The sequence below is a fragment of the Sparus aurata genome, chromosome 17 (genome assembly GCF_900880675.1).
Source record: "Sparus aurata chromosome 17, fSpaAur1.1, whole genome shotgun sequence".
In the NCBI taxonomy this organism is placed as follows: domain Eukaryota; kingdom Metazoa; phylum Chordata; class Actinopteri; order Spariformes; family Sparidae; genus Sparus; species Sparus aurata.
This window is the reverse complement of record NC_044203.1, coordinates 7,407,214-7,434,503: the sequence shown is the minus strand read 5'-3', so window position 1 is coordinate 7,434,503 and position 27,290 is coordinate 7,407,214. Positions and strand designations below refer to the sequence as shown.

The 27,290-nt window shown below is 40.7% G+C and overlaps 1 protein-coding gene across 1 annotated transcript in view; it reads right to left on the bottom strand.

Annotated features, from left to right (window-relative positions):
* Positions 1 to 27,290, bottom strand: part of tsnare1 (T-SNARE Domain Containing 1) — a 239,776-nt gene that overhangs the window by 157,588 nt on the left and 54,898 nt on the right. The window contains exon 2 of the mRNA XM_030394837.1: positions 14,837 to 14,958. Within this exon, the coding sequence (XP_030250697.1) occupies positions 14,837 to 14,921 (85 nt within the window). The 5' untranslated portion in view covers positions 14,922 to 14,958. The remainder of the gene's footprint in view (positions 1 to 14,836; positions 14,959 to 27,290) is intronic.

Here is a 27,290-nt window from a genome sequence, read left to right as displayed (position 1 = left end):
AAATAAATATCGGGAGTTTGGGTCTTATCATAATATTTACATTCTTCCTTCCTGCTATGCATGACTCTATCTAATACTGTTATGCTTCTTCTGCTAGAAATATGCAAGGTAAGTATTGATATTCATCCTAAATTGTGTCCCGTCATTCTTTTCTGTTCTTCACTTTTCTTTGGGGAGTTTCCCATTCTATGCACAGCTTTATCATCTACCCAAATATTACTTCATCACAATGGAGTCTGCTCACCAAAATCTATTCCCCCGTCATGAGATCACCAGGATCCGTCTTCCTCCACGACCATCACAGTGTCATCACAATGGGACCCAACTGCCAAAGACTTTCTCATTCTCTTTTGTACACATGGCAATAAATCTTCATGCTCACTCAAAAAATTATGAGTCTCTCCTCACTGAAGTGGAATTAGAGAAAAGAAAGCTGTGGGGCAGTGTCTCACTTTGCATATTCCCACTTGCCAATGATAAGCCCCAGTGAACTGATTATAGATGATGACCAGTTTGTCAGTGTGGTTGATTTTCTTTTTCTCCTTTTTAAGCACTGAATAATCAATACAAAGTGCCCTGATTTCTCCTACAGTAATGAGAGAGTCCTGAGCACGCTGGGGATGAATTACCATCATGCCCTTACAGAGTAGCTTGTCGATAGCAAAAATGCTATCTGCAACATGTTCAATTATACTCTCAAATCAGAGAGGAACTTAATCAAGAGCTCCCATCTTATTATGCTCGAGGTCACTGGCTGTCTCTCCTCAGTGAGGAGGGAGAGATTTTACTCTTCCCCCAAAATCTGCAATTTAGCCACTGAGCAGCTGACTGAGAGAACCCAGCCTGATCCCAACAGCTGGCACTCCAGGTGGAGCTGACAAATTTTGATTTCATTCTGGGCAGGATTTGACCAAAATACACCCAGTCTAAAAAAGCAATTTGGAGTAGAGTTAAGCATATCGAGCATATTATTCATATTTTATTGAAAGTACTTATAATTTTCTGTTCACAAGCAATGTCAAAAAGACAAGGAATGATGGCTAGGTGTCGTTATCCTAACCTCTCAATCTTCTACTGCGTAATACACCATAAAAAAAGTCTTTTAGGACTACATCAAACTGATGCTTTATGTCCCATATGTAAAACTAACAGAAGGAAGTTATAATCCTATATCCAAAAACTCGGAATGACAGATGCTATATAACATTCAAAGCTCTTTATTTTGCTAACAATCTGACAGTGAACTGGGCAGAGGCAAACAGTATTAGGGACAGCTGTTTCAATGAAAACAATACAAAATAGGCTCTTATAGCGGCAAATATGATGGGTAAAAATGCAGCTAATGACCCTATAAATTATGAGTTCTTACTTTATATAGAAACAATCAAAGCACAAATATGATGCGAAGTACATGGACTTTTGTTTCAAAACAGATAGCTACATCCAAACTATTAAAGTGCATATAGGCCTTTTAAAAAGAGACTCAAGGCCATATTAAAGAGAAAAATAGAGAGAAAATTAGAGAATTAAAAAATAATGTTACCGACACCAAGTAGTGATAAAAATTATGATAAAAAGTCATAATTTCAAACTGAATTTAGTCTTTATGTTATTTTAGAGGAGAATATTAGAAGAGCAGCCAGCTGTTGTGTGCAAAATGATGAACATTTTTTGTTTTGGTACATCTGATATTTCTCTTCAAAATAACATATTAACTAACATTAGTCTTAAATTACAACTTAGTTCTTGTAGTATCACAACTATATTCTTGAAATGTCTTTTTTTTCCTTTGATGTGTCCATACTACTTTTATGCAGCTGACAAGCACTTTTTGCCTCTATATAACGGGAATATTTCCACAAAGTTAATGCTGTTCTCTCTCTCTCTCTCTCTCTCTCACTCTCTCTCTCTCTCTCTCTCTCTCTCTCTATATATATATATATATATATATATATATATAGACATACATTCAAGTACATGTATACTTGAATGTACATGAAGTTCATTCTCCAGTGAAGCTACAGTAGAAACTGCTTAGCAAATTATTCCTGGACAGAGGTATTTTTAGCACATGACTGAATCACTTGGAGAACCTTGAGAGAGTGAACAGACCACAGGAATTCATGAAAGATTCACCTTGACTCCAGTGGAAGAAGGCTTACAGTACATACCCCTCAAACACACACATGCACTTCTCAGGTACATATTGTACACATCCCAGCATGCAGCCCTCTACAGGCGTTCTGCTCTGTTTGGTGCGCTATCATGTCGTGCACAGCTAAAATGTGCTGAAAATGTAGACTAACATGAAATCATTACCATGAAAAGCATTGTTCTGGTCTGACTGAACACCGTTCTGCTCAGATGCTGCAATTTGGCTTGATAGTTTGGTTTCTTTGACGAAAGCTTCCTCTTAATTTTGCCAGCGTCAGGAAAGATTTGTTAAGATAACAGATATTTAGTTGCCAAATTGATCTAACTTAAACATTTAGAAAAAGGCAAAAATAATGGGATTCCAACTCAAGTTTGTGCTCATGTTGAAAAACTTTTTGTCCCATAATTTCTTAGAAAAGCAAATCAGACTAAATTATTGTGAAAGAAAATTGAAGCAATTAACAGTGAAAGGAGAGATATTTTTCAGTTACAGCACATTTGCTTTCTGTTTCAACCTGATAGATTATCCTCATTGTCAAGATACTGTCAGGCCAATGTAATCACTTTTATGATTCTTCCGTCAGCTTTATTAAAAAATTATTATTTTTACAGTGAAGTAATTGATAAAAACATGACCTTCTCAACAATTATACCTGTATGTAAGACAAAATAAGCTCCAGTATTTTGAGCACTTTAATGACAGTAAAACTGCAACAGATAAAAATACCTTTGATGTAATACATGCTCCAATATCAGCAACACACCAGGCACAGTCAGGAGAGTAAATGTGCCGACATATAAGGTTTATTATATTAGATTTTTAAATTCAATGAAGGAGTAGCTCAGTTTTAACATGTTTTTTTTTTCTTCCAGGTTCCAAAAACATGACACAGCCATTTGCTTTCTTGCTGTAATTGAATATTTTTCATTCTGGTGGTGATGACCAACCAGGGTAAGCTTTTGCTAAGAAAAAGAAGAATGGTGCCAGAATTGAAATTAATTTTTATTTAAAAAATGTTTTTCATTTGAGTATATTGTTAATTGTTAATTTGTTTCATCCAATTACATGTTACATTTGTATAAACATCCAAACCTTAAAAAAATTATAATAATAATAAACCTGTAAATACTTGACTTTTCATATTAGTATTTTAAAGTAGCAGCGTGAAGCAGTGTGTCAACACACTCATGATATGAAAGATTAATGGAGCAGGCTAAATTCTGACAAAGTTCTTTCTCATCAAGTGCTGCAAACATAACCTCGCTGGTGGTTGCAGAACATAGAACACACGGTGGGTAGTTTGATTGGTTCAGTCATTCTTCCAACCTTAAAGGGATAGTTCGGGTTTTTTGAAGTGGGGTCATATAAAGTACATATCTATAGTTGATCTGTTTCCTACCATGATCACCGATTAAGCGCAGCCTCAGTTTGGAGAAGTAGAGAACTGCTCCAGCCCAGACGCCCAGCTTTGTACTTACATCGCCGTCAGGCCACGCTTTCTTTTGGCACTACATTTTCTCAACCGCAGAACCCCCGTATCCCTACGCATAAGCGCTAATGCGGAAGGATACGGAGAGTTAAGTTTCGTTTTTAACGAAAGTAAACCTCTCGTCCAGCAGCTGGGCCTCGCACTGTATTCCGCCGCTCGCAGATCAGCTTTTGGCCAGTTACGCTAGTGCGTAGGGATACGGAGGTCTGCGGTTGAGAAAATGTAGTGCCAAAAGAAAGCGCGGTCTGACGGCGATGTAAAGAGGTGTGCATTTTACCTATACAACGTACACTTGAACTTATATAGATTTTTTTTACTTGAGCCTTGTTTTAGGTGGTTAATTTAGCTTTTTCCCTGGACCCCGTTCACTGCAGTACAAAGCTGAGCGTCTGGGCTGGAGCAGCTCTCTACTTCTCCAAACTGAGGCTGCGCTGATCGGTGATTACGGTAGGGAACAGATCGACTATAGATATGTACTTTATATGACCCCACTTCAAAAAACCCAAACTATCCCTTTAATAAATATACTAAATTTATAAGGAATATTCAGTTGGTGTGATTCTCATGGCTTAATCATATACCACACATTAATGGATTAGACTATTTTATAGAGACTGTGTATTGGACAATACACCAAATACATACATCAGCCTCTATATTTATGTAAAAAAAAAAATATTCACTACAATGACTTTGGTGTGACGAATTTTGCAGAGAGAAATATACATATAAACATAAACTGTCAAGATAAAGTGTGTCTTATTCTTAGCTTTTGTAGTCCAATCAAATTGTTTAAATTTTTCAACAAAAAAAATGAAAAACAAAGAATAAAAGCATCAGGACTTTTAAATAATCATAGTCAAGATTTTGTTTTCCACACTTCCTTGAGATTACTGGTTATAAGGCAACAAGTTAACTTCACAATCTTTCTTCCAAACCCATTCGTGCTATCCAAAGAGAAGGTGCAGAGGGCATTGTGCAACCAAGGTCTACAAAGGTGCTCATATGCTGATGTGGGGTCACAGAAGGCTGGACTTGAAATCAATGGTGTCTCAGTTGGTCCATTAATTCATGCGTGGCTGTCTCACATATAGCCCACTTTGGCCACTTACTGCCCATCAGCAGTGCATGGCACTGGAGGAGCAAGTGCTCATCACAGTCTGGTCACACCTAGTTTAACCTCTAACTTGGTATGAGTTTAATGAGCAGGTCTATGTCTCCAGAGAGGTCATCAAAGGGAACTAACAATGTGAACACATCCATCGGTCAGGTCCAACACCTTCCACTCTGCTATCTGCCAAAGAAAACCAAGAGGGACTCCTGGGATTCTGTCATCAGCCACTGACAATGCGGTGGTTCAGGTGTGCTCAAAAAGAAATAAAATAACCTTTTGATATAAGCAGCAGTGTCCACACAACAACTCTCTCACTCTCTCTCAGTCCATTTACTCAATGGCAAGATTTCTTTCATCTCCTTGTTGTGTCTCTGGGTTTTGGTCGGACAAGACATGACATTTAAAGATGTCAAATTAATAATTATCTGATTAGTTCTGCTATACATGGTCATCCTCAAATGTGTACAGGTCATATGTTTCATCTTAACATTTCTGCAATGTTTGTTATATCAAGTTCGCAGTACATTACGTGAGCCAACTTTCACGTAGTAGAGGGCATAATGGTGGTATGTCAGCTGAGCAGGGTTTCAGGAATTTTAAGCAAGAATCCGCTGGATATTTTCGAGCTGTGTTAGTGGCGAACGAACCAGGTCAACACATAATCTTTTCCTAACCCTAACCAAGTGGCTGTCATTCCAGAACCTAACCAGACCATAAGCAAAACATTGTCACAACAATAACTGAAAACTGAACCTCACGAAACATAAAGTTGCTACATAAAACATGCAAAGTTTTAACATGCAGACAAGTAAAGTGCCAATATTTATTCTGATGATTGGTATGTGCAACCACCAACCTTTTTTCTGTCTCCCAGTGGACATTATTTATCTACATCAACATGAAACATAGATGACTGGCAGTCAGAGAGAATGACGGTGTTTCATTGTACTACATTTGAAAATAATCCAACCAAACCGTTTGTGAAAAAAATTAAATTAAATTCTGAACCCACCCCGACACAACCTCTTGCCTTGACCTGGGTTTGGGTCAGTGAGTGTCGAATGCCATTTGATTATCTGAGAAATATTTAATTGAAATAAAACTGATGCCTTCATGATCCTGGATACATCTCAATGGTTAACATTTATCAGATGAACTGAATAGCACTTTATTTTATGCTGCACTGCTGCTATCTTGTGGACAATTAACCTGCACTGATATTACATCTTTTTTTCGTACTGACCTGCGTGGTACCGACGTTAATGGTCAAACAAATTAGTTGTATTACCTCTTGTTGTGGCAACAAATGCAAGGCACTGTTGACACAGAACATTTGTTTGGTCCATATCATCCTTCTTGTAGCCAAAATAATTACAGAAAGCTGACATTGCTTTTCTTTTTGGTCTTTGTTTGCCGCGATTTTCTCTCGTTTTTCAATGTTCTTACCAGCGACTCACTCCATGTGCAGGGGTGTGGTCTGCTTCGGCACAGTGAATAATAGGAACTAATGTGATTGGTGGATCGCTGCGCATGCAGAGTCTGCATGCACAGTGTGTGTCAGGTACTCTTGAAAGTAGATGACTTAATTTGCCTCCTACATCTGCGATGTGACTATTGCGCACACGTACATTGCGATGACGATGCTCAAACGATATATTGTGCAGCTCTAACATATGTATATATATATGTATATATATATATATATATATATATATATATATATATATATATAACTCAATATAGAAATGCTAATGTTGTCACACTATGACTTCAGTTACTTGTAACTTTTTTTATGTAAAATAATGACCTTTAGCCTCCTTTCAATATTAATAAAAGATCTTATGATGTGTCAATATGTGTTGATATTGAAGCTATGTTGTCCTGACTTACTTAAGTGAGACATTTGACTGTACTGGAAATGACACGCTGCCTTTCAGAGTGCAGGGTTGAGGATTGAGAGCTCTTGCCAGGAGAGGGAGGAGAGAGATTAGCCTAAAAGACAGCTCTATTAGAGACTTAACCTGGGCTTTGATCATTTCCTGAGCTCCCCTTCAGATCAGCCTGAGCAACAGACGGCAAATCTGACAGGCTCCTGCTCTACCACCCCTCCCCAACCACCACCGCTCATATCCCTCATAATGTAACCAGGCTTCACTGTGATCAAAGACCCTCTTTCTGGTTACTGAGGCTCCCATCTGTCTGCCTACAAAAGAGGAGGCTGGGAGAAAGAAGCTGACTGTCAGAATGAGTGAAAGGGAGTATTTCAGGGCACATGTACAAGTACAGTATGTTTGAGTCCAGAGACAAAAAGCATATGGGATGTTTGTTTTTTTCTCTGACACATCCTCCCTACCTCCTTTACTGTGTATCTGAACTGCAGCATAATAAATACTGCCGGCTACTCCCCTCGAGTGGCAAACATGATTTGTATGAACATACATTTCGTATACACAGCTCTAATGCAGAGTACAAAGTAGACAGATTAGGGCATATTCATTTGATGCTGACTGGCCAAATAGGGAACATTTGACAGAGAAATAGCCCAGAGGATTTATTCATGAAGCTCAACACTAGCAGCAGTGGATTGTACAACATTTTCTGCTCAGTGATTTGAGCTCTTTCATAAATTGACTCAGGTAGTGATTGCCTGAAACACACTGCTGCATACACAACACACATAATGCATCTCAAAAACTACTTCAGTAACAAATGCTGAAAATCATCATGTTAATCAAGTCTTACATAGTTAACAGCCGCAGCTATTGTGTGAGTAGCAAGTGAGGGTCATTAAAAAAGGGCATAGGATTGCCTTTTTTGAAAAAAGTTAATCCAGGCAATGGCGTAAGTTTAGTCTCAGCTTTGGTAGGGACACTGCCCAGCAACCTATCCCCCACCTTCAACCAACACAGGGGAAAAAAAAGGATTTTATTTTATTATATCATTTTATTTATTTTAAGACGTCACCTAAAGCCCTGACGGTCCAGCTTTTGCTTCCTCAACCTGCATTACATCTGTACTGGATTTCTGATTTTCTTGAATATTTTTCTAAATAATGCATCAAGGAATAAAATGAAATCTTTATATGCATTACACCTACTTAACTTATTCGAAAGAACTTTTGTATAAAGTAAGTAAAAATGTTAATGGGCCAGTTATATTTCGCATCACTTGGTGGAAACGAAACCAGAGTGAATAGGCTAGTAGATGTATATCTGCTGGTATTTTGTTTGGATTCTAGACAAATACAGCTCCACCAGAATGACATTGTTGGCTGGTTGTAAGAATACAATTGTTTACTATCACATTTGCCATGCTAATGATACATCGATGTTCTTGCGTATGCGTGTTAGTTAGCTGGCAAAAAATCAGTTCATACAGTCTTGAATGATGGCTGAAATCTCTGTATTTCTGTGCCCCAAGAGATACCAAATAAGAAAAACTAATCCTTTTGGTGTCCATTGTATTTTTTATCTATGTACATGCAGTGTTGATTGTTTGAATTATTTATTTTTTATTAATAATAAATGTGCTGTGATCACACCTGACTCTGTTTGAAGTACTCATATAGGAAAGTGACTGCTACTAAAATTAATGCTAAATTTGAAGACACAATTGTGATGTGCAAATGGTATGAATATCACAGCTGTTATATACTTTCGAAAGATTTACATTTTAGGACATATAGCAGATGCTTTTGTCCAAAGTGACTTATTGTATTTCCTACATACATCCATACGCTGATGGTGGTGGCTGCGGGGTAAGGTGCCAACCAGGGGAATTGAACCAATGAACTTCCGGTAACGAGACGCTGGCTTTACTCATAAGCCACAGACACCCTATAAGAGGCTGATGACATAAAGATCCTGCAAAAGTTAAGTACATAAGATTTTTTTTCTAACATTAGCTATTTTGGTTATCCAGCTGAAGAATGTGAATGACTTGCAGTGCAAGTCTTTATATTTACATCATATTTACATCATATTTACATCACCTAATGTTTGTACAGAGTACATCTGCCTATTTTCTCTGTCAAATCATTTTCAAGTCAGTGCTGATTATCTGTTAGGCTCACACTTCGATTAAATCTGTACTTATCAATACGTTTTTTATAGACAATGTGTCACCAAACTCAGTTCCTCTCAGCCAATTCCTTGTTGAAAAATGTTGGCTGTTTTTCAGTTGTGTTTCCTTGAAATTTGGCTGTTCCCCCATTTTGTTACTTTTACTTATATTGTGCCATGTTACATTCACCATTGTTAAATACAGTCAGCATCAATGCAAATAAAAAAAACAGGCATATACAGTAACAATTACCAGTACAGACTAAAAATTACCCTGTAAAAAAAAATGGTAAATGGCTTTGGACAGCTTTTAGGTAGCACTTTTCTCATCCAACCAATGAGAAAGCACTGGACAACACAAGTCAGCATTCACCCTTTCACACAGTAGCAGTAAACCACACACACACACACACACACACACACACACACACAGATGGAACAGCCAATGTGAGCAATAACTTTTGCATGTACACTACAGCGGGCGGGATCAAACCACCAAAATTCCGATCAATTTCCTAAGTGGTTTATAGTTATGTTTATGTTCAAACTGTGTTTTAGGGACATTTAATAACATTTGTTCAGTTGTTTATACAAGTATTTATGGGTTTTAGGCATATCACTGTATTTGGCTACATTACATTCAAACTGTAAATTGTCATAGGTAGGGTTTTGAGCGAACAGATCTTGGCGTCACAGGGCGCATGTGTGTGTGTGTGCGGGTATTGGTTCCATCCCTCTAAGATGTGTGGCCACACATATGCTGTGACAATTAGGAGAGTAGGAACACCTGTCCACTCTGGGAGAAGGGTGGTGATTGGTTGGTGCGGGCAGGTGGTTCCTTTTTCTTGTTTCCCTCCACAGTGTCGGGAGGACAGAGTGAGTGCAGGGCGTGCAGTGTGCGGGTGGGCAGAGCAGACGACGTGCAGAACAGACTGCGTGGTGGAGCCAGGACGGAGTGCGGTGGTGGAGAAGACTGTCGAACTCCGAGATGAAGCCAAGGGGGATGGTAACCAACCGCGGAGATGAGGGAGGGAAGTGCCGTCAGACTCAGGGAGGGCTGAGGTATGCTTCACCTCTTCGTCCAGCTAAATACCTCTCGCAAACATTTGATGCTGTACAGATGCCAGTTCCTTTTTCTTACGGGAATATAGTCAGCTATTTGAAATGCACTTTACGACTGGGTCAAATTCTGTTTGTGTGTTTCTTCAGTTTTTTTTTTTTGCTAGCTGTGCGGTTTATTGCTTTGATATTTTAGTATTTTGGAATTGATCCTTTGCTTCTGGGGGACATATTCAGGCTGTGCCTTGGGACTGGCTTGGCATAAGAAGCAGGAGTCAGCTCCTTAAGTTTGGGCTGTGCTGTTGCCTGCTACATGGACCAGAAGAGAGGTTGTCCCAGTTGATCTTTGACTGTATTCTTAACATATTTTTATTCATTGTTTTATTTACTAATAAATTGTATTTTTACTTTACATTGACTGGCATGCTGATTGACAGTGCTCCTCAGTAGAACTTGAAGTTTTTAGACTTGGGTTTCACCCCCCCATCACAATTGTCGTTGTTGGCAGGATTGTTTTTCTGAGTTTATCAACTGTCTTTTCAGCATGTCAGAAGACGAAGCGCAAGCTGCAGGGCAGCCTATGATGATGCCTTTTTCTATGGGGAGCCCTTGGGTACCAAAGTTCAGTGGCACTTGGGTCTGAAGTTAAGCTTGGGGGATGGAGATCATAAAAAGAGACAATGCTGAGTTTTTAGCCAATTGGAGACTCACAGAAGGCAGACTTTGTGTTGGGCTTACGAGAAGGCAAACCAAAATGGGAAATTCTGACCCTAGAACGACTTGTGTTTTGTCTGAACAATATGGGGATAACAGACGTTTCCATCCTAAGGGCTCAGTTTTTCAACTGCAGACAAGAACCCAATCAATCACTCAGTACTTTTTCACTACGCTTACATGAGCTGTTTTCCAGGTTGAAGCAGAAACATCCAACGGGCTTGGAAGCAGGGGACAGCCTATTGAAGGTTCAGTTCGTCATGGGCTTAAAGGAGGGCCCCATCCGCCAAGAACTCCGGCGGAAAAGACCTTGTATAACTTTCAATGAGTTACAACTAGAGGCATCAGCACTGGAGGAGGAACAGGAGGAGCAATGGACACCCTCTGGTTGCTTGGCGGTGAGTAAGCAAACCCCTGCAGCCACACAACCTGAGAAAAAAAACTGAGTGACTGTTGGCCCAAGCCAGCCCACCCCTCATACCCATTCTGCTTCGAGAGGCCGAGATTGGGTTTATAAGCCCAGAGCCCCGCCTAATTCCAGATACTTCCAGGACTCTTTCACAAACCTGAACAAAGCTGAGTGGCACTCCACATTAGACCTAGCCAGTGGCTATTGGCAGGTTGAAGTGGAGGAGAGTGATAAAAAAAGACTGTGTTCACAACACCATTCCTCTTATTCGAGTTTGAAAGAATGCCGTTCGGCCTGAAATGCACCTGCCACCCTTCAAAGGTTAATGCAAAGATGTCTGGGGGAACTGCTAACAAAGTCTGTCCTGGTTTATCTAAATTAGGTGATTGTGTTTTGCAGATCACCTGGACCATTTTGAGTCAGTGTTCCAGACCCTGGCATGCTACGGTCTAAAGCTCCGCCAGGATTGTTCCAAAATCAAGTGAAGTTCTTGGGACATGTGGTTAGCAGCCAGGGAATTTCACTTGATCCTGACAAAGTGGCTACTGTTGCAGATTGGCAGCCCCCCAGCACTGTAAGGCAAGTTTGTGCATTCCTTGGTTTTGTGGGGTATTATAGGTGTTAAATATGGGACTTTTCCAAGATTGCCAAGCCCCTCAATGAACTCTTAGCTGGTACTGGTCAACCTCTATTCAGTGGACTGCACAATGTGAAGGGGCTTTTCAGCAGCTTAAGCAAGAGATTCTCCAAGCCCCCATTTTAGCATATGCTGATTACACTGCCATTTATTGTCTACACTGATGCAAGCAATTGTGGGCTAGGTGCTGTCCTGGCTCAGGAACAAGATGGCTTTGAACCTAAAAGTAATGATGCTTACTACAGTTCATTTAAATTAGAGTTTCTCGCTATGAAGTGGCCAATAGTAGAGAAGTTCAAAGACTATTTCTGGGGGGTAAAGATTACTGTAGTGACAGATAACAACCCCCTGGTGCACCCATGAACTGCAACGCTAGGGGCTGTGGACGAAAGATGGGTTGCACAATTGGCCAACTTTATTTACATCATCAAATCCCGCCCTGGAAAGGACCGCATTAATGCTGATTTTCTCTCTAGCCCCTCTGCTGTCTCCACAGGCACTTGTCAAGTTGGAGAGAGGCCTGTGAGTGTTGTTGAAACCCAGCCTTGCGTGACAGCTGGGTTGGGGACCCAGAACGATGGAGGAGGACGCAAACCTAGGACCCTACCCTCTCTAAGATGAAAGAATACCTGGAACAAGGTAGGCTGCCTAATGCTACAGAGAGGCAATCACTGGTTTTGCCCGTCAAGAGACTATTGAGCCATTGGAAACGATTAGAATTAAAGAAAGGTGTTGTGTGCAGAAACGTACAGGATTTGCAGATTGTCACCCCTGCTGCCCAAGCCAAAACACTGTGGTAGGCATACCACCAACAGGCAGTACATCCAGGGCTGGAGAGGATATTGTCCCTGCTAAATAGGAATTTCTACTGGGCTCAGATGGAGGAGGCTGTACACACTTGGATTCAAGCTTGCCCACACTGTGAATTGCATAAGGCTAGGCCACAAGGTAAAGCACCTCTAGTTCCCATCATACCCAAAGCACCCATGCACATTGTAGCTGTTGATATGATACAGACAGATACCAAAATATATTAGTCATGACAGATATGTTTTCTAAGTTTGCATGGGCCTTCCCCACTCCAGACCAAACAGCCCCAACAACAGCCCAGGCTCTATGGACTCATGTTATCCAGCCATTTGGCTCTCCTGAAGTGCTCCACTCGGACCAAGGCCCTAATTTCGAGTCGAGGCTGATCAAAGAAATGTGTCAAATCTATGGGTGTCATAAAAGTTGGAGCACTCCCTATCTGTAAGAGGTTCAATCAGACTCTCCTGAAACTCCTTGGCACCATGGAAACTGAGAAACAAAACAGGGGGGATGGAGTACTTATCCTTAGCCAGTTCAAGCATATAATAACACTGTTCATGGCTCCACACGGTATGCACCAGCCTTCCTTATGTTTGACCAACACCTGCGGATCCCTGCTGATATGTGAACTATATATATGAACTATATATATGAACTGGTGGACCCACTATACCTGCAAGTACTGTGGACTGGGTGAATAGACATCAGGAACAGTTACACTATGTCTACAGAAAAGCATCTGACAGCCTACAAAAAGCAGCAGACAAGAGCAAAAGACTTCATGACTGGACTGTGAGAGAGGCCCCCCTTCTACTTGGCAAACAAGCTTTAGTTCTGGACCAGAGAAGGCAACAGGGGGGTTAACTCAGTGACAGGTGGGCCACATCTGGAGCACCCGGTGTAACGCATACGGACTGAGAGCAAGGAGGGCCCTGAGTGTTCCCTTCACCCCAACCTCCTCCAGCCATGCCTCCATTACTTGCCCCAGAGTGCACTGTGGCTGAGAACAGCTAGACAAACAACACCTACAGGCCTGCCTGGGGACTGATTTTGGGTTGTAGACACTGCTGGTTATCACATGTGTACAAGGGACTAGAACACATTGGTTGGGGGGAATGTCACGGGGTGTGTGTGTATGTGTGTGTGTGTGTGTGTGCGGGTATTGGTTCCATCATCCTTCTAAGATGTGTTGCCGCACAAATGCTGTGACAATTAGTAAGAACACCTGGCCACTCTGGGAGGAGGACAATGATTGGCTGGTGCGGGCAGGTGGTTTCTTTTACTTGTCTCCCTCCACAGTGTTGGGAGGACAGAGTGAGTGGTGGCGTGCAGCAAGAAGACAGGTGTGCGGGTGGGCAGAACGGATGGCGTGCAGAAAAATATGTTGGCAGAGCCAGGACAGAGTACGGCAGTGGAGGAGACTGTTGGACGCTGAGACAAAGCTGAGCGGGAGGGTAACCAACCGCGGCAACACGGAGCAGTACCGGGCAGACATCGGAGAAGAGAGCGAGATGAAGCCGAGTGGGGTGGTGACCAATTACTAATCAGTTCTTTGAGACTCACCTTACGTCTGCATCAAATTCGGTTTGTGTGTTTTTTGAGTTTTTTTTTACTAGATGTGCGGTTTATTGCTTTGATTTTGTAGTATTTTGGAATTGAGCCTTTGCGTCTGGGGGACATATTCAGGCTTTGTCTTGGGACTGACTAGGCATTGGAGGCAGGGGTCAGCTTATTAATTTATGGATTCACGTACCTCCTAACATGGGCCTTCTTTTATCTAGGTGTTGTCGAGCCCTGGCTGTGCTGTTGCCTGCTCTATGGACTAGAAGAGAGGCTGCCCGTGCTGATTTTTGGACTGTACTATTTGTTAAGGACCCTTAACATATTTTTTCAAATTGTTTTATTTACTAATACATTGTATTTTTACTTAACCTTGACTGGTGTGCTATTTGACAGTGCTCCTCAGAAGAACTTAAAGTTTTTAGGTCTGGGTTTCGTCCCTCCCGTCACATTGGTATATTTTTGGAAGACCCAAGACAAATTAATTTGAGAACCCAAACTTTTGTGTGGGCACAAAACACAATGGTTTTTCTGTTTTGTATGAAGACACTGTACATTTCCCAGTCATTGTGTCACAGAAAAAGAGCAGATGCAAAAATTAAAATTTGCCAACTGCCATGACCCTCGTTGTCCCTCACAAGTATACATGGTGAGACTGCACAAGTGAGCTCTCTGAAGAAAATTATCTGCAATCGTATTTTTTCATAATGGTAATTATACCAGTGTTGCAGATTCAAAATACTATTTATTGTTGTTTAATGCTACATGTATAACATTTTCATGAAATAATACAGAAATGCATTTAATTAATCGATCATTTTCCCTTACCAACTGGCTGGTAACCCTGCCTTGTAGGACCTCCGAATGGGTTTCGACTGCCAAAAGAGCCTCCGTCAATGGACCCGTACGACATGCTGCCCGATGGTTGGTTGTTTGCCAGATGCAGGCACCTAGGGAAGTAACAATAACCAGAATCCAACAAAAAACACACATTATTTCAGCTTTGATCTTCCAGTCAAACAGAAATCCACTTCATATGAATCACTGCATTTAAAATACCCTTTTTACATAAAATCTTTGACATCACCCGTCAATTTCTAAAGGGACATTATGAAGCCTAAATTTGGGAAAAACTTTAATTTCTATCTGTCATCTTTGTTACTTACAGTAAATCCTATGAGCAAGCCTCTACTACAGTTGAAACCAGAAGTTTACATACACTATGTAAAAAGACACATATGCTTTTTTTTCTCACTGTCTGACATGAAATCAGACAATCACTTTTCCTGTTTTAGGTCCGTTAGGATTACCAAAATTATTTCTATTTGCTAAATGCCAGAATAATGAGAGAAGGATTTTTTTTTAGACAATTTTTTATTACTTTCTTCAAAGTCAGAAGTTTACATTTCATTAGTATTTGGTACTATTGCCTTGAAACTGTATGACTTGGGTCAAACGTTTTGGATATCCTTCCACAAGCTTCTCACAATAGTTTGCTAATTTTGGCCCATTCCTCCTGACAGAACTGGTGTAACTGAGTCAAGTTTGTAGGCCACCTTGCTCGCACATGCCTTTTCAGCTCTGCCCATAAATTTTCAATAGGATTGAGATCAGGGCTTTGTGATGGCCACTGCAAAACATTGACTTTGTTATCCTTAAGCCACTTTGTAACCAGTTTGGCAGTATGCTTCGGGTCATTGTCCATTTGGAAGCCATCTATTTTGTGAAGTGCACCAGTCCCTCCTGCAGCAAAACAACCCCACAACATGATGCTGCCACCCCCGTATTTCACAGTTGATATGATGTTCGCAGGCTTGCAAGCTTCCCCCTTTTTCCTCCAACGTAACAATGGTCATTATGGCCAAACAGTTCCATTTTAGTTTCGTCAGACCACAGGACATGTCTCCAAAAATTAAGGTTTTTGTCCCTGTGTGCATTTGCAAACTGTAATCTGGCTTTTTTATGTTTCTTTTGGAGTAATGGCTTCTTCTTGGCAGAGTGGCCTTTCAGCCCATGTCGGTACAGTACTCGTTTCACTGTGGATAATGACACACTCTTACCAGCTTCAGCTAGCATCTTCACAAGGTCTTTTGCTTTTGTTCTTGGGTTGATATGCACATTTCTGACCTAAGCACGTTCATCTCTGGGACACAGAACCCGTCTCCTTCCTGAGCGGTATGATGGCTGGAAATTCCCATGGTGTTTATACTTGCATATAATTGTTTGAACAGATGAACGTGGCACCTTCAGGCATCTGGAAATTGCACCCAAGGATGAACCAGACTTGTGCAAGTCCACAATTCTCTTCCTGATATCTTGGCTGATTTCTTTTGACTTTCCCATGATGTTACACAAAGAAGCAGTGTGTTTCAGGTGTGTCTTTAAATCCACAGGTGTGTCTCTAATTAACTAAAATGTTGTCAATAAATCAGAAGCTTCCAAAGTCATGACATCATCATCTGGGCTTTCCCAAATTGTTAAAGGCATAGTAATCTTAGTGTATGTAAACTTCCGACTTTGAAGAAAGTAATACAAAATTGTCTAAAAAAATCCTTCTCTCATTATTCTGGCATTTAGCGAATAGAAATAATTTTGGTAATCCTAACGGACCTAAATCAGGAAAAGTGATTGTCTGGTTTCATGTCAGACAGTGAGAAAAAAAAAGCATATGTGTCTTTTTATATAGTGTATGTAAACTTCTGGTTTCAACTGTATATATGAGTACTGCTGCACAGATGTATTATGCATAGTATAGAGTCAATTTACAAGTGTAGACTGGACACAACAAAAAAATTATCCCAAAAGTTGCTCCTAAATGTTGCTCCTAATGTTTCTTAGTGTCTGCTTGGCAAGTAATTGTTTGCTAACACATTAGCATGAAAGGCCCTGCACAGGTATTTTCAGTTATTTAAACTGAATAGACCTCTGTTTAGGTTAAAGTTAAGCTAGACAACATTGAGAATTACTGGATGTCAGTTAACTCATTTTACCAATAAGATTAGTAAGAAGAAAAAAAACATGTGTCCAAACAACTGAAGAAAACCAACACAAGAGAGTGGGGGGGGGGGAACCCACATAGTTCCAAAGAAGATAAATCACACGTGTGGGTATCCCATGGGTGTGAGGGCCTATTATAAGCAGGGGATAAGGTGGTAGTGAATATATAAGCCGTGTTATCGTTTGCCTGTCTGTTCCTGATGGCTGAGCAAGACGTTTTTCGAACACATTACAGTAACACCAAGGTGGCATATTAAGCAATCAAAAACTCCATCATCTTTTGATGATTCTATTACCCACCAGATTGTTACTAAATGGTATATCAAATAAAAAATAATCTGTGCAGTAGTAAGTACTCTGAAAATGTATACAAAACGACAGAGAAATCATCCATTTCGTCACTTGTCAAAGACTGTTCTGGTGTTAACATTACAGCTTCTCTGATTTCTGCTGTAGCTCAGGAGGTAGAGCAGGTTGTCTAGTAATTGAAAGGTTAGTTTTGATCTACTTGTAGTTGTGCTCACAGGTTTCCTATGCAATAAAATATTATTAGCAACATTGTTTATTTTTGGTAGGAAGTAAATGGTAAATGGACTTGTTTTTCTATAGCGCTTTTCCAGTAACTGTTCACAGAACTTTACAACACTTGCCACATTCACCCATTCTCACACACACACACACACACACACACACACATACAGATTCATACACTGATGGTAGAGGCTGCCATGCAAGTTGCCAACCTGCTCATCTGGAGCAATCTGGGGTTTAAAATCTTGCTCAAGGATACTTAGAAATGCAGCCGGGGGAGTCGAACCAGCTACCCTTTGATTACTGGAGGACCCACTCGACTTTGTAGGTAGGGTTGTCTTAACTAATAAGAGGAGACAAGGTTTGCTATAGAGAAAAGTGACCAAATCTATAATTAAGAATGTACTGCATTGTTCATTTGTAGTACACATGGCAAATAAAAAACAGGGGCCACTGCTGGTATTGTCATCTTGTAGGAAGGCCACCTCAGCATTCAGATACTACAAGAAAGCGCAATATTTCTGAAAAATGTAGTTTTGTATTTACATTTTTGAAATACATATACAAAAATGCACAGAGCGCATGTGTATATGTTTTTGATTTAATTTGTTTTTAACAGCTATATCCTTTCTCCTTACCACTGAATAATTAACCTTGCACTGCAACTACAAATACAGACAAATATCAGGGCATGTATAGAAGCAATAAGAAACAATAAAGTACTATATACACAATATGTAAAAAACAACAAGTAGTAATGAAATAAAATAAAATATTGTGGTAAATAAAATTAAATGCTGAGGTAAGTGGAACATAATGTGCAAGAGAATAAGGTGCAGGTTTATGTACAGATAATAACATGAAGCGCAAAATGTATGTGTGATTTTTTGGAGTGAGCGTTGTAAAGTCTGATTTGCACCAGGAAGAAATGATTTCTTGTGCTGTTCCTTCAGGCAGCGGGGTTGAATGAGTTTGTTGCTGAAGCTGCTCTTTAGCTTGTCCACAGTTTTGTGGAGGGGAAGAGAGACATTGTCCATGATTGCCAGCAGTTTTGCCAGCATCCTGTCCTCCACCACCTCCTCCAGGGTGACAAACTTAGAGCCAACAACAGACTTGGCCTTCTTTATGAGTTTATTCCGTCTGTTTGCATCCTTCGCTTTGATGCTCACACCTCAGGACACCACAGTTAAGAATATGGTGCTCTCAACATCTGGAGCATCCGGTTGAAGACATTAAAGGACCTGAGCCTCCTTGGGAAGTAAAGCCAGCTCAGGTCCTTCATGTAGACTATTCTAACCTAGGACTAGGTTAGCCTAGCAGTATGTGTTTCTGGTGTTACACTGTGGTCAAGCTTACACTGATTTCATTACTTGGTCACCACCATCATTTTGGATTTTTAAAAAATTAATGATGATGTCAATGATGACTCAATAATCTGACAATGGATACAACGATGACAGTGCTGGAGGAGTCTATGCCGTGCAGCAGTGGGGCCAGAAGCAGAGTCGCAGCACAATGTAACAGGAGTCACATTTAACTTTAACATGGTGAGAGTTAAGGCAGTGTAGAAGCTTATTTACAATAATGCCGTTTGAATTAAATGTTCTCACTTCAAGTTTGTTGGCTTCCAATTTACACTTCAGAGATTGTGTTTTGTGCTCTGAATGTTGCCAGAATGTAGGTGACTTATACTCAATGCTCAGAATCAGACATGGCACATATATTAGCAATGATTTCAGAGTCATCTTAAATACATTTGTATTACTAAGAGGGAACTGTTATGTACTCTGTGTGTAGGTGTGTGTCAGCCTCTTTAGGATGTTAACCCATAACCGACTTACATGATAAGAGGCGTAGAGAGGACACACAACACTCAACTGAATACTGCTGAAAAGGTCAAATCATAATGTTGACATGTGTTTCACCCGAAGTCAGAGACACAGAGATATAACTAATCAACATATCTCTCTTTGCACTTCAGCATCTCCATCAAAGGTCAGTATATGACAGTGGTAAAGTGGCCCATAGCACTGTGAAAGACAAGCATTCAGACAAGCAGGAGAAAGAGATTACACTCCAGAGTCATTGTGCAGCCCATTGTTGTGCTGAAGCCAGTGGGTCTGGCATTATGGGTAAGAGGCGGGACAGAGGAGCAGCAAGAGATTCAGTGTTCACACATAACAGGGAGACAGATTCACTGGGCCACGAGAAGGTATAATCCGATACATTTTCATAGAGAAGGGAGATTAATTACTTTTGGCAGACCATAAACAATCTTCACTGCTTGATTTCAAGCCAAGTGACTGGGCCTCACGTTCCTCTGAAGGGTGGACACACACAGCCTCTATCTGCATAAAAGATGCACACTAACAGATGCACATTCACGTCTGCACAGATACACACACACACACACACATACACACACACACACACACACACACGTTAGGTTAACCTTACCCTTCACCACTCTGCAGAATTATAAATCCCCCAGGTTGTTCAATTAGCTGCTCATACAAGTGAAATTTGAGGTCATAAGAGCGCTGCTGAAACATAAAAAATAAAAATATAACATTTAAAACGTGTATACTGCTCTGCCATTGCTCATTCACATTATGGCATTGTCCCTGGTGATGTCATCAGAGGTTGCCCTGTCCTCTGAATCCCAACCCTCTGTCGAAACATTTTTGTCATAGTTCTCATGGATGATGTATTCACCAGCTGGTCATTCTGCAGTGCCAAATGTGGAATACTTCTACTACTTCTACTACTACTACTGCTACTACTACTGCTACTACTTCTTTTGATGTTGTTATTATAAAGCTGGTATGCGTGCTGTATGAAAAGAAATACACTGTCCATCCATGCACACAGGCCATATTCAGAAACTGTGCTTTAAAACAAGCCATCAGGAATTCTGTAACAGACTGGACATACAGCCTGGGTTAGCAGAGTGTGTGTGGTGTTACTTCTTGCTTTTAATTTCAGTGTCCATGCTGGAGCAGCCACACTGGCAGCAAGAGTTGGACTTCCCACGCACTTGTCAAGCAAGGCTGCAGCAGTGCGTCATCTAGAGATTTGGAGTCTCACCTATTTTTACCAGGACACCCGCACAGTTCTCTGCAAAAATAGACCTAAAACCACCCTGTAGACAGTCATATCGACATCATGCCAGTGTTTTACTACAGTTCTAATGTCTGTATCAGTAGAATATGTCATAGACATGAGGAGGATACAAACAACAGGTGAAGGGAAGGCCCTCCCTCTTTTCCCCCTCCTGCTTTCTCACTCTTTCAACTGGGGTAAAGGTAAATTGCGTCATCATATTTATTAATAATTGTCAAAGATGAACAGAAAGAGCAAACAGTTGCCATGCTGCGGAAGCAACCCTGCCTGTGTGAAAACAAACATGCAAGTAAGCAGCAGCAGATCAACAATGCAGCTGCCACGCACTACACAAGCAGCCAATGTGGCCGGCCTATGAGGTTGTGATGCCACAACCACACAGTCACTGCCCTCAACCAATCATGGCTGTGGTTTCAAAGAAATCAGCAGAGCTGATGTGGAAACACAGTGGCCGGGGCCTGTTACGGGACATTAAAGGTCCCATATTATGGTCATTTCTACTTCTTGATATGGTTCCTTGAATTCTAAATGGAATGTTAGTAACATGCTTTGGTCGAAATAAGCTGAAGGATAGAGCACAGCAGGGTTCTTGAAACACCAGTTTCACAGCCCTGCTCCAGGTGGCCAGTTTCAGTGCCTTTACCTTTAAATGCTAATGAGCTACTGTGCGCCGGCCACGGTGCCGCCCACCTCTACCTACCTGCGGAAGATGTGAGGACGGCATCATGTGACCATGGCAACGGCGGAGTTTCTGGAAGTAATGGCCGCCGGTGTGACAGTTTAACTGGCGTTAATAACTATGTATGCGGCTGGGAATGGTGGCTTTCATTCATTAACCATTTGAGCGCAGCGCGGAATAAAAGAAACACCCGATGGTAACAGGTGTCACAAGTTAACCTGGACGCTGCGCACTCAACCCCACAGCCAACAGCTAACAGCGTCTCCACGCTGCTCTCGAGCCGCTCGGCGTGAACAAATGCCTCATACTGTTCCACCCATGAGTTGTTTGTGAGTACAGACATTCACGACAAAGATATGAAACCGACAACACGCACTTTTGGACAATTTATAGACAGTTGCGTTTTTTCGGACAGGCATCGTCACAGTCACCTACACTGTCACTGCGTGCTTTGTAGCGCTCACTATGTATGTTTTTCCTGGTTAGCGGACATGGCCGAGGACCCCTCTCGATACGGGATTCTCAAACCACACCTCCAGCACATCTGGGACCCTCGCCAGTTAAAATGAACGCCAGTTAAACTGTCACACCGGACAACAAGACTGCGGTCCGACCCAGAACAACAAGAGGCTCCAGAAGAAAGTAAGCTGCCAAGAATGAACATTGATGTTTCTCAGTGGTTAGTAGTTAAGTTTGTTACCTCGACATTACTTTTATGTTACTGCAGACTAACAAAAGTTTTACGAGCTTACTGGCCGTCTGCCCCGCGTTGTTACTGATAACAGCCCCCTTCTCCTGCCTCCAGTGTTTGCATCATAAAGCTTAGCCAAACCTCGGCTGGTGTTTACTGCTGTTCAGTTGCAGTAACGCGGATGCAATTTAGTAACAGCCGTTACAAGACAAAAGCGTAACCCCATATTATTATTTACCTTTATGTAGCCGGGTAAGTTGATTGAGAACCTGTTCTTATTTGTAGTGACGACCTGTAATTAGCTACTGCCAGCAATTTTCAAGTTTTCAATAAGCCACAGTTGCCCCCCATCACCTCTCTACCAGCAGAATTGTTTGTTTTTTTACCAGTTACAACGGTTTATAAACTTTAGATATATTACCAAAGAAACAATGCGACGTGATTAGCGATTATAGTTTCCAATGAATAATAAAAATTCTGCATAAAAGCAGGTGTTCCTGTGGCAATTGTGTACAAATGCCTTAATAACCGGAGAATATCTGCTGTATGGAAATACCACAAATAAGTGTGAACACTGGGCAAACAAGGTTGTCATTTTGCTGTCTCTCTTCTCTCTAATCTATTGTCACTCATTTACCTTTCATAATTTCTAGGTTACACGAAGACTACAGCAGCTTCCTGAGCCACCATCATGCATGGTGGACCCTCCTGGCCTGTAACCTGTCTGCCTGAATGTATCTGCACTGCAGAATGCACTGAACATTTATTGGACAGACTATGGACTGTCATATACTATTAATTTATCACAAAAGTGTTATGATTAAAAGTACATAACTTATTCCTCTATCTTACATTGCTTATAGTTTATCTTTTACTTATTACCATGAAAATTACATATCAAACAATGAAAACACAGAACAGTCAGGAAAGATGTTTTATTGTAAGAAACATCTGTAAACATGTGTTGACATGAATGAAATAATAACAAGAAAATATCATAAAGTGAAACAGTTTGACTTTATATATCAACTTCAATATCAATATGAAAATAATAACAAAGAAAGTATCTAGTTGCCATGGGTGTAAACATTCAGTGCTGACTTTATATTGAATTGTGTTCAGCCAATATAGCCAACAGAAGCTTTGTAAGCTGGTGCTGGGGCTCTCTGGGGTGGAGAGTGAGAGTTGTGCTGCCTGTCTGTGTGGTCCGAGAGGTCTTCAGGGATTATTAGTTTTAGCACCTCTTTCACATATGGGGCAGGGTCCTTGAAAACCTTCTTGAAGATCAGGTCCAACAGAGCATCACCGCAATCTGCAGTGCAATAAACAAAAATGTATGTTTACAGGAAAATTGCAGTAGAACCAAAAAGCCTTGTGCTGTACTGTTGTGAAGTTTCTCTTATTTCTCCTAATTACTTCTTATTTATACATTCTCCTTATTATTTATTTTAAAAGAATTCAGATTTTAAGTGTTTGTGTTCAACCTTTTGTGTGATGCATGTGTGTCCATGTTTATTTTAATTTGTGAGGTTCAAATAAAAGATTGTAAAACTTACGGAATGTCGCCTCTGTCTTCACTGGTTTGGCTCTGCACTCTCCCTTTCATCCTGGACTTTGGAAAGCTCAGTTTGAAAAGAGGATCTCCTGATGATGTGGTGGCTTGTCCTCTATCAGCCTTCTCACTGTAATGCAGTGCAGCCAGGTAGTCTTGAACCAAAACATGAAAACAATTGCAAGAAATGGGCAAACAATTTGAAATGTTCTCAACATGTAATCACAGTTTAATTATCCTGCACAGAATTCCCAGATATGGATAGGAGTAACACATGACAGCACTGTTACAGTATAATTCAAGCACTAAAGGCTGCAACGCGTTACGTTACTCTAACCTGACCTCTTTATTTCAGTAACGAGTAATCTAACGCGTTAACATTTCCAAACCAGTGATCAGATTAAAGTTATTTATTCAAGTCACTGTGCATTACAATTATTTCGGTCATTTTCCTTAGTAAAAATATATATTCTTGCTTTCTTCTTGCGTCTCGGGGAGTGATGTCACGTACGTCTGAAGTCATGTTTTAGCCCTGAGGATAACTCACGTGTAACACTACACAGCAACACAAAAATGGAGGGAGGAGAGAGATGCGCGTTTTCTAGCTGGAAATATGGTCATTATTTTGAGTTATTAAAAACAAAAAATCACAAATACTTGGTCAGGGGCCCGGCCCCGGCCGAGGATAGCGGGGCAGAGAATCTAAACTGTGTAGCAGGCAACTAGGGTTGCCACCCTTCCCGTTTTTCCCAGAATTGTTCTCTTTTTTCATCAGCTGTCCCAGGAAAACATAAATCTCTCCCAGGACACAATTTGTCCCGTTTTTGATCTATAGTCTAGAAAGGTTCCCATCAAAGACACATGGATTAAAGTTCTCCGTCGCTACAACGGATTTCCGTCATTCAAACTTCACAGAAACGACTTTTGAGATCGATGTAGATCGGAGGAGAACAAGTGTTGGCTGATCTTTATTGACAGATTGTCACACTCTACAGCCAATGGTATCGTTAACAGCGTGTGCTGTCTGACCAATGACAGTGTAGTGACCCACACAGGGCGGGATCTAAACACGGAGCGGCGCTAACGTTTAGCTTAGCTAGCAAGGACTCGTCATGCTGCTACTTTATCAATTATTTTTTGAGTTTAGTCAACACGTGAGAACTCGTCTGACACAGAGAGTCTCCTGTTGTGTGCTACATGTGTGAAATAACAACTATAGTCTGGACTTTGTCTGCAGTGTATCTGTGTAAACGGCCTCAGCGTCTCTCCCTCCCCTCTGGCACTGTGAGTTACCATGGTTACAGGAACGCCCTGAAACTTCATAATGATGATCAATAAGAAGTTTTTGGTTAGTTTGACTGTACAAAATCATGAATGTAGCCTGATTGTAGCTCAATGCTGAAATCTTGTATTATAACATATAAAACAAATGTTAAGCCTCAGAGCTTCTTTGATTACTAACAGTATGTTAGTGATGACAGAAAGGTGATAACTCTCCATCAGACTGACAAGGCTGCAAAAGTTGCTGTTTGTATGATGTATTTTTCTGTTAAACGATAAGAGGCTCACTTTAAACAATATTATTGATAATAATAATAATAATTAATGATAATGATGATGAGAAGAAGAAGTAGAAAAATAGCTTACTGAAAAGTTCTGTAGATGGTTGATTATTTGAAAGAGTACAATTTGAGAGAAGCTTGGCAAAAAAAAGGCACAGTTTGATTTCATAGATTGAAAATTACATTGAAAAGACAAAAAACATTCATAGTAAATCGGATCAGATTGCAAAACATACATTTTTCCAGTTGTGTTAATACAACAAATTGGTTGTTATTGTCTTTATGAATAAATGTATTAACAAATGATTAAATTACTGTGTGTCTGTCTCTCTCCCCCCCCCCCCCGAAAACGTTTTCAAATGCATTATTTCACAAAATCCTGAAAACTTAGACCCGGCGGAGGGTGTGTGTATGTACCGCTTGACCGACCGGGTCTCTGGGTTTGCATGTGGAGACCGTGTTGATGCGAACTAGAAGCTTGCGGTTAGCATTAGCATGGAAGATTGCGTTAGCTGGTACTATGTGACACTGCTTGGTTAGATCGTGTACAATTGCTAAATAAACACAGCTAAATACTTGCACATGCAGACATTTCCCTAGGACACGCATTACATAATGTGCAAGATCAGAAATGTAATACACACAATGATTCTGCTGTAGCACTAACTTGTGTGGTCAGAGAAGCTAACGTTAGCGGTTAGCTGCTAACCTTACCTTGTTCTCAATGGTATAACACACAGTACATCATGCAGGAGTTCAGCCTTATCTATAGAAACACACAGCACATTTGTATACTTACATGTCCTTGGTCTGCAAGTATTCCTTTGAGTATAAGTCTGCTGACTACTCCTGCCTTGTACTGGCCCAAGTTGGTGAAACAGTCAGCTCAAAGGGGTTCGCACACACCAACAGTTTTTTGCCAACTTCAGCTAGGACACTGCAACCGCTTCTTCCCGGTCGTACATTCGCCATTTTCTAACCGAGCAGAAAAAGATGGCGCCGTTTATATAATTCCTTCGGGTGTGGCAAACCTTCACCTGGGGCGGTGACGTCACCGACAGACTATCTTCAACTGGCCTGTATAAGCACACATTTTCTAAAGGCGGAGAAAGCAAAAAAGGGAGAGGATGAACTTCTTTCATACCTGGGGTGATTGTAGACAGGCCGGGGATGCATATTATTGATAGAAAACCGCTCTAAGGTGTATTTTGCATAATATGGGACCTTTAAAGAGACAGCCACTCAAACAAAGTATTTAAAAAGAGGGTGAATAGAGGTGCTGCAGCAAAGTATAGTTTTAGAAAATAAAATTAGTTTTTTTAATATTAAAGCATATCAACATTTTTCTAGTGAAAATTAGCATAATATGAGACATTAAAGTTAGTGTAAGAAATGGAATCTGCATAAGGCATGGCCTTTTGAATACATAGCTACACAGGGTGTGTTTAAAAGTGGTAGGGACGCAACAGCTCAGATGAAAAAACGTTTTTTACTCAGCCTTAAACATTTTCTATTTTGGGCAATGTAAAAGGGTGATCAGTACGAGGTCAGAGTAGATATTCTCAACAGGAAAAGAAAAGCACAATTAGCCTACACAAAGCCCTGGCTACTACCAAGTCCTCAGTATAAACATACTTAGCATAAAATGCACAACAACATATAAAAGAGAGTTCACAGAAGTTCATGAGTCAAGTTCAACCAACCATAACTCATTCTAAGCATAAGGTTCAAATAAATACACACTGCACTTAGCCCTGGGCTAAGGAAGCTGTTAGCCTTTGGGTCAGACTATGCAGTGTGAAAATATATTGCATGTGAGAGCATGAATTACTGACATAATCTCTGAGTCCATCAGAGCAAACTGATCTAATATTAGGTTTTCTTGATGTGTTTGGGGATGTGCCAGTACATAGTTGCACCACCGTCATCTATAGTTAGTGAAGATGAATATATGACAGTTATCTGGTGGCCCCTATGTTGTGTTTACTTCCGCAGTAAATAAATTAATCTCTCTCTAGGTTCCAAAGGGTCTCTCTGCTGGCCTCAACTTATTGTTTTTCTTATTTCACTTTTAGTTTCTTTATTTTTATGTACAGTACATTCATCTCAATTGATTGAAAGTACTGTGAGCTAAACTAACCAGCAAT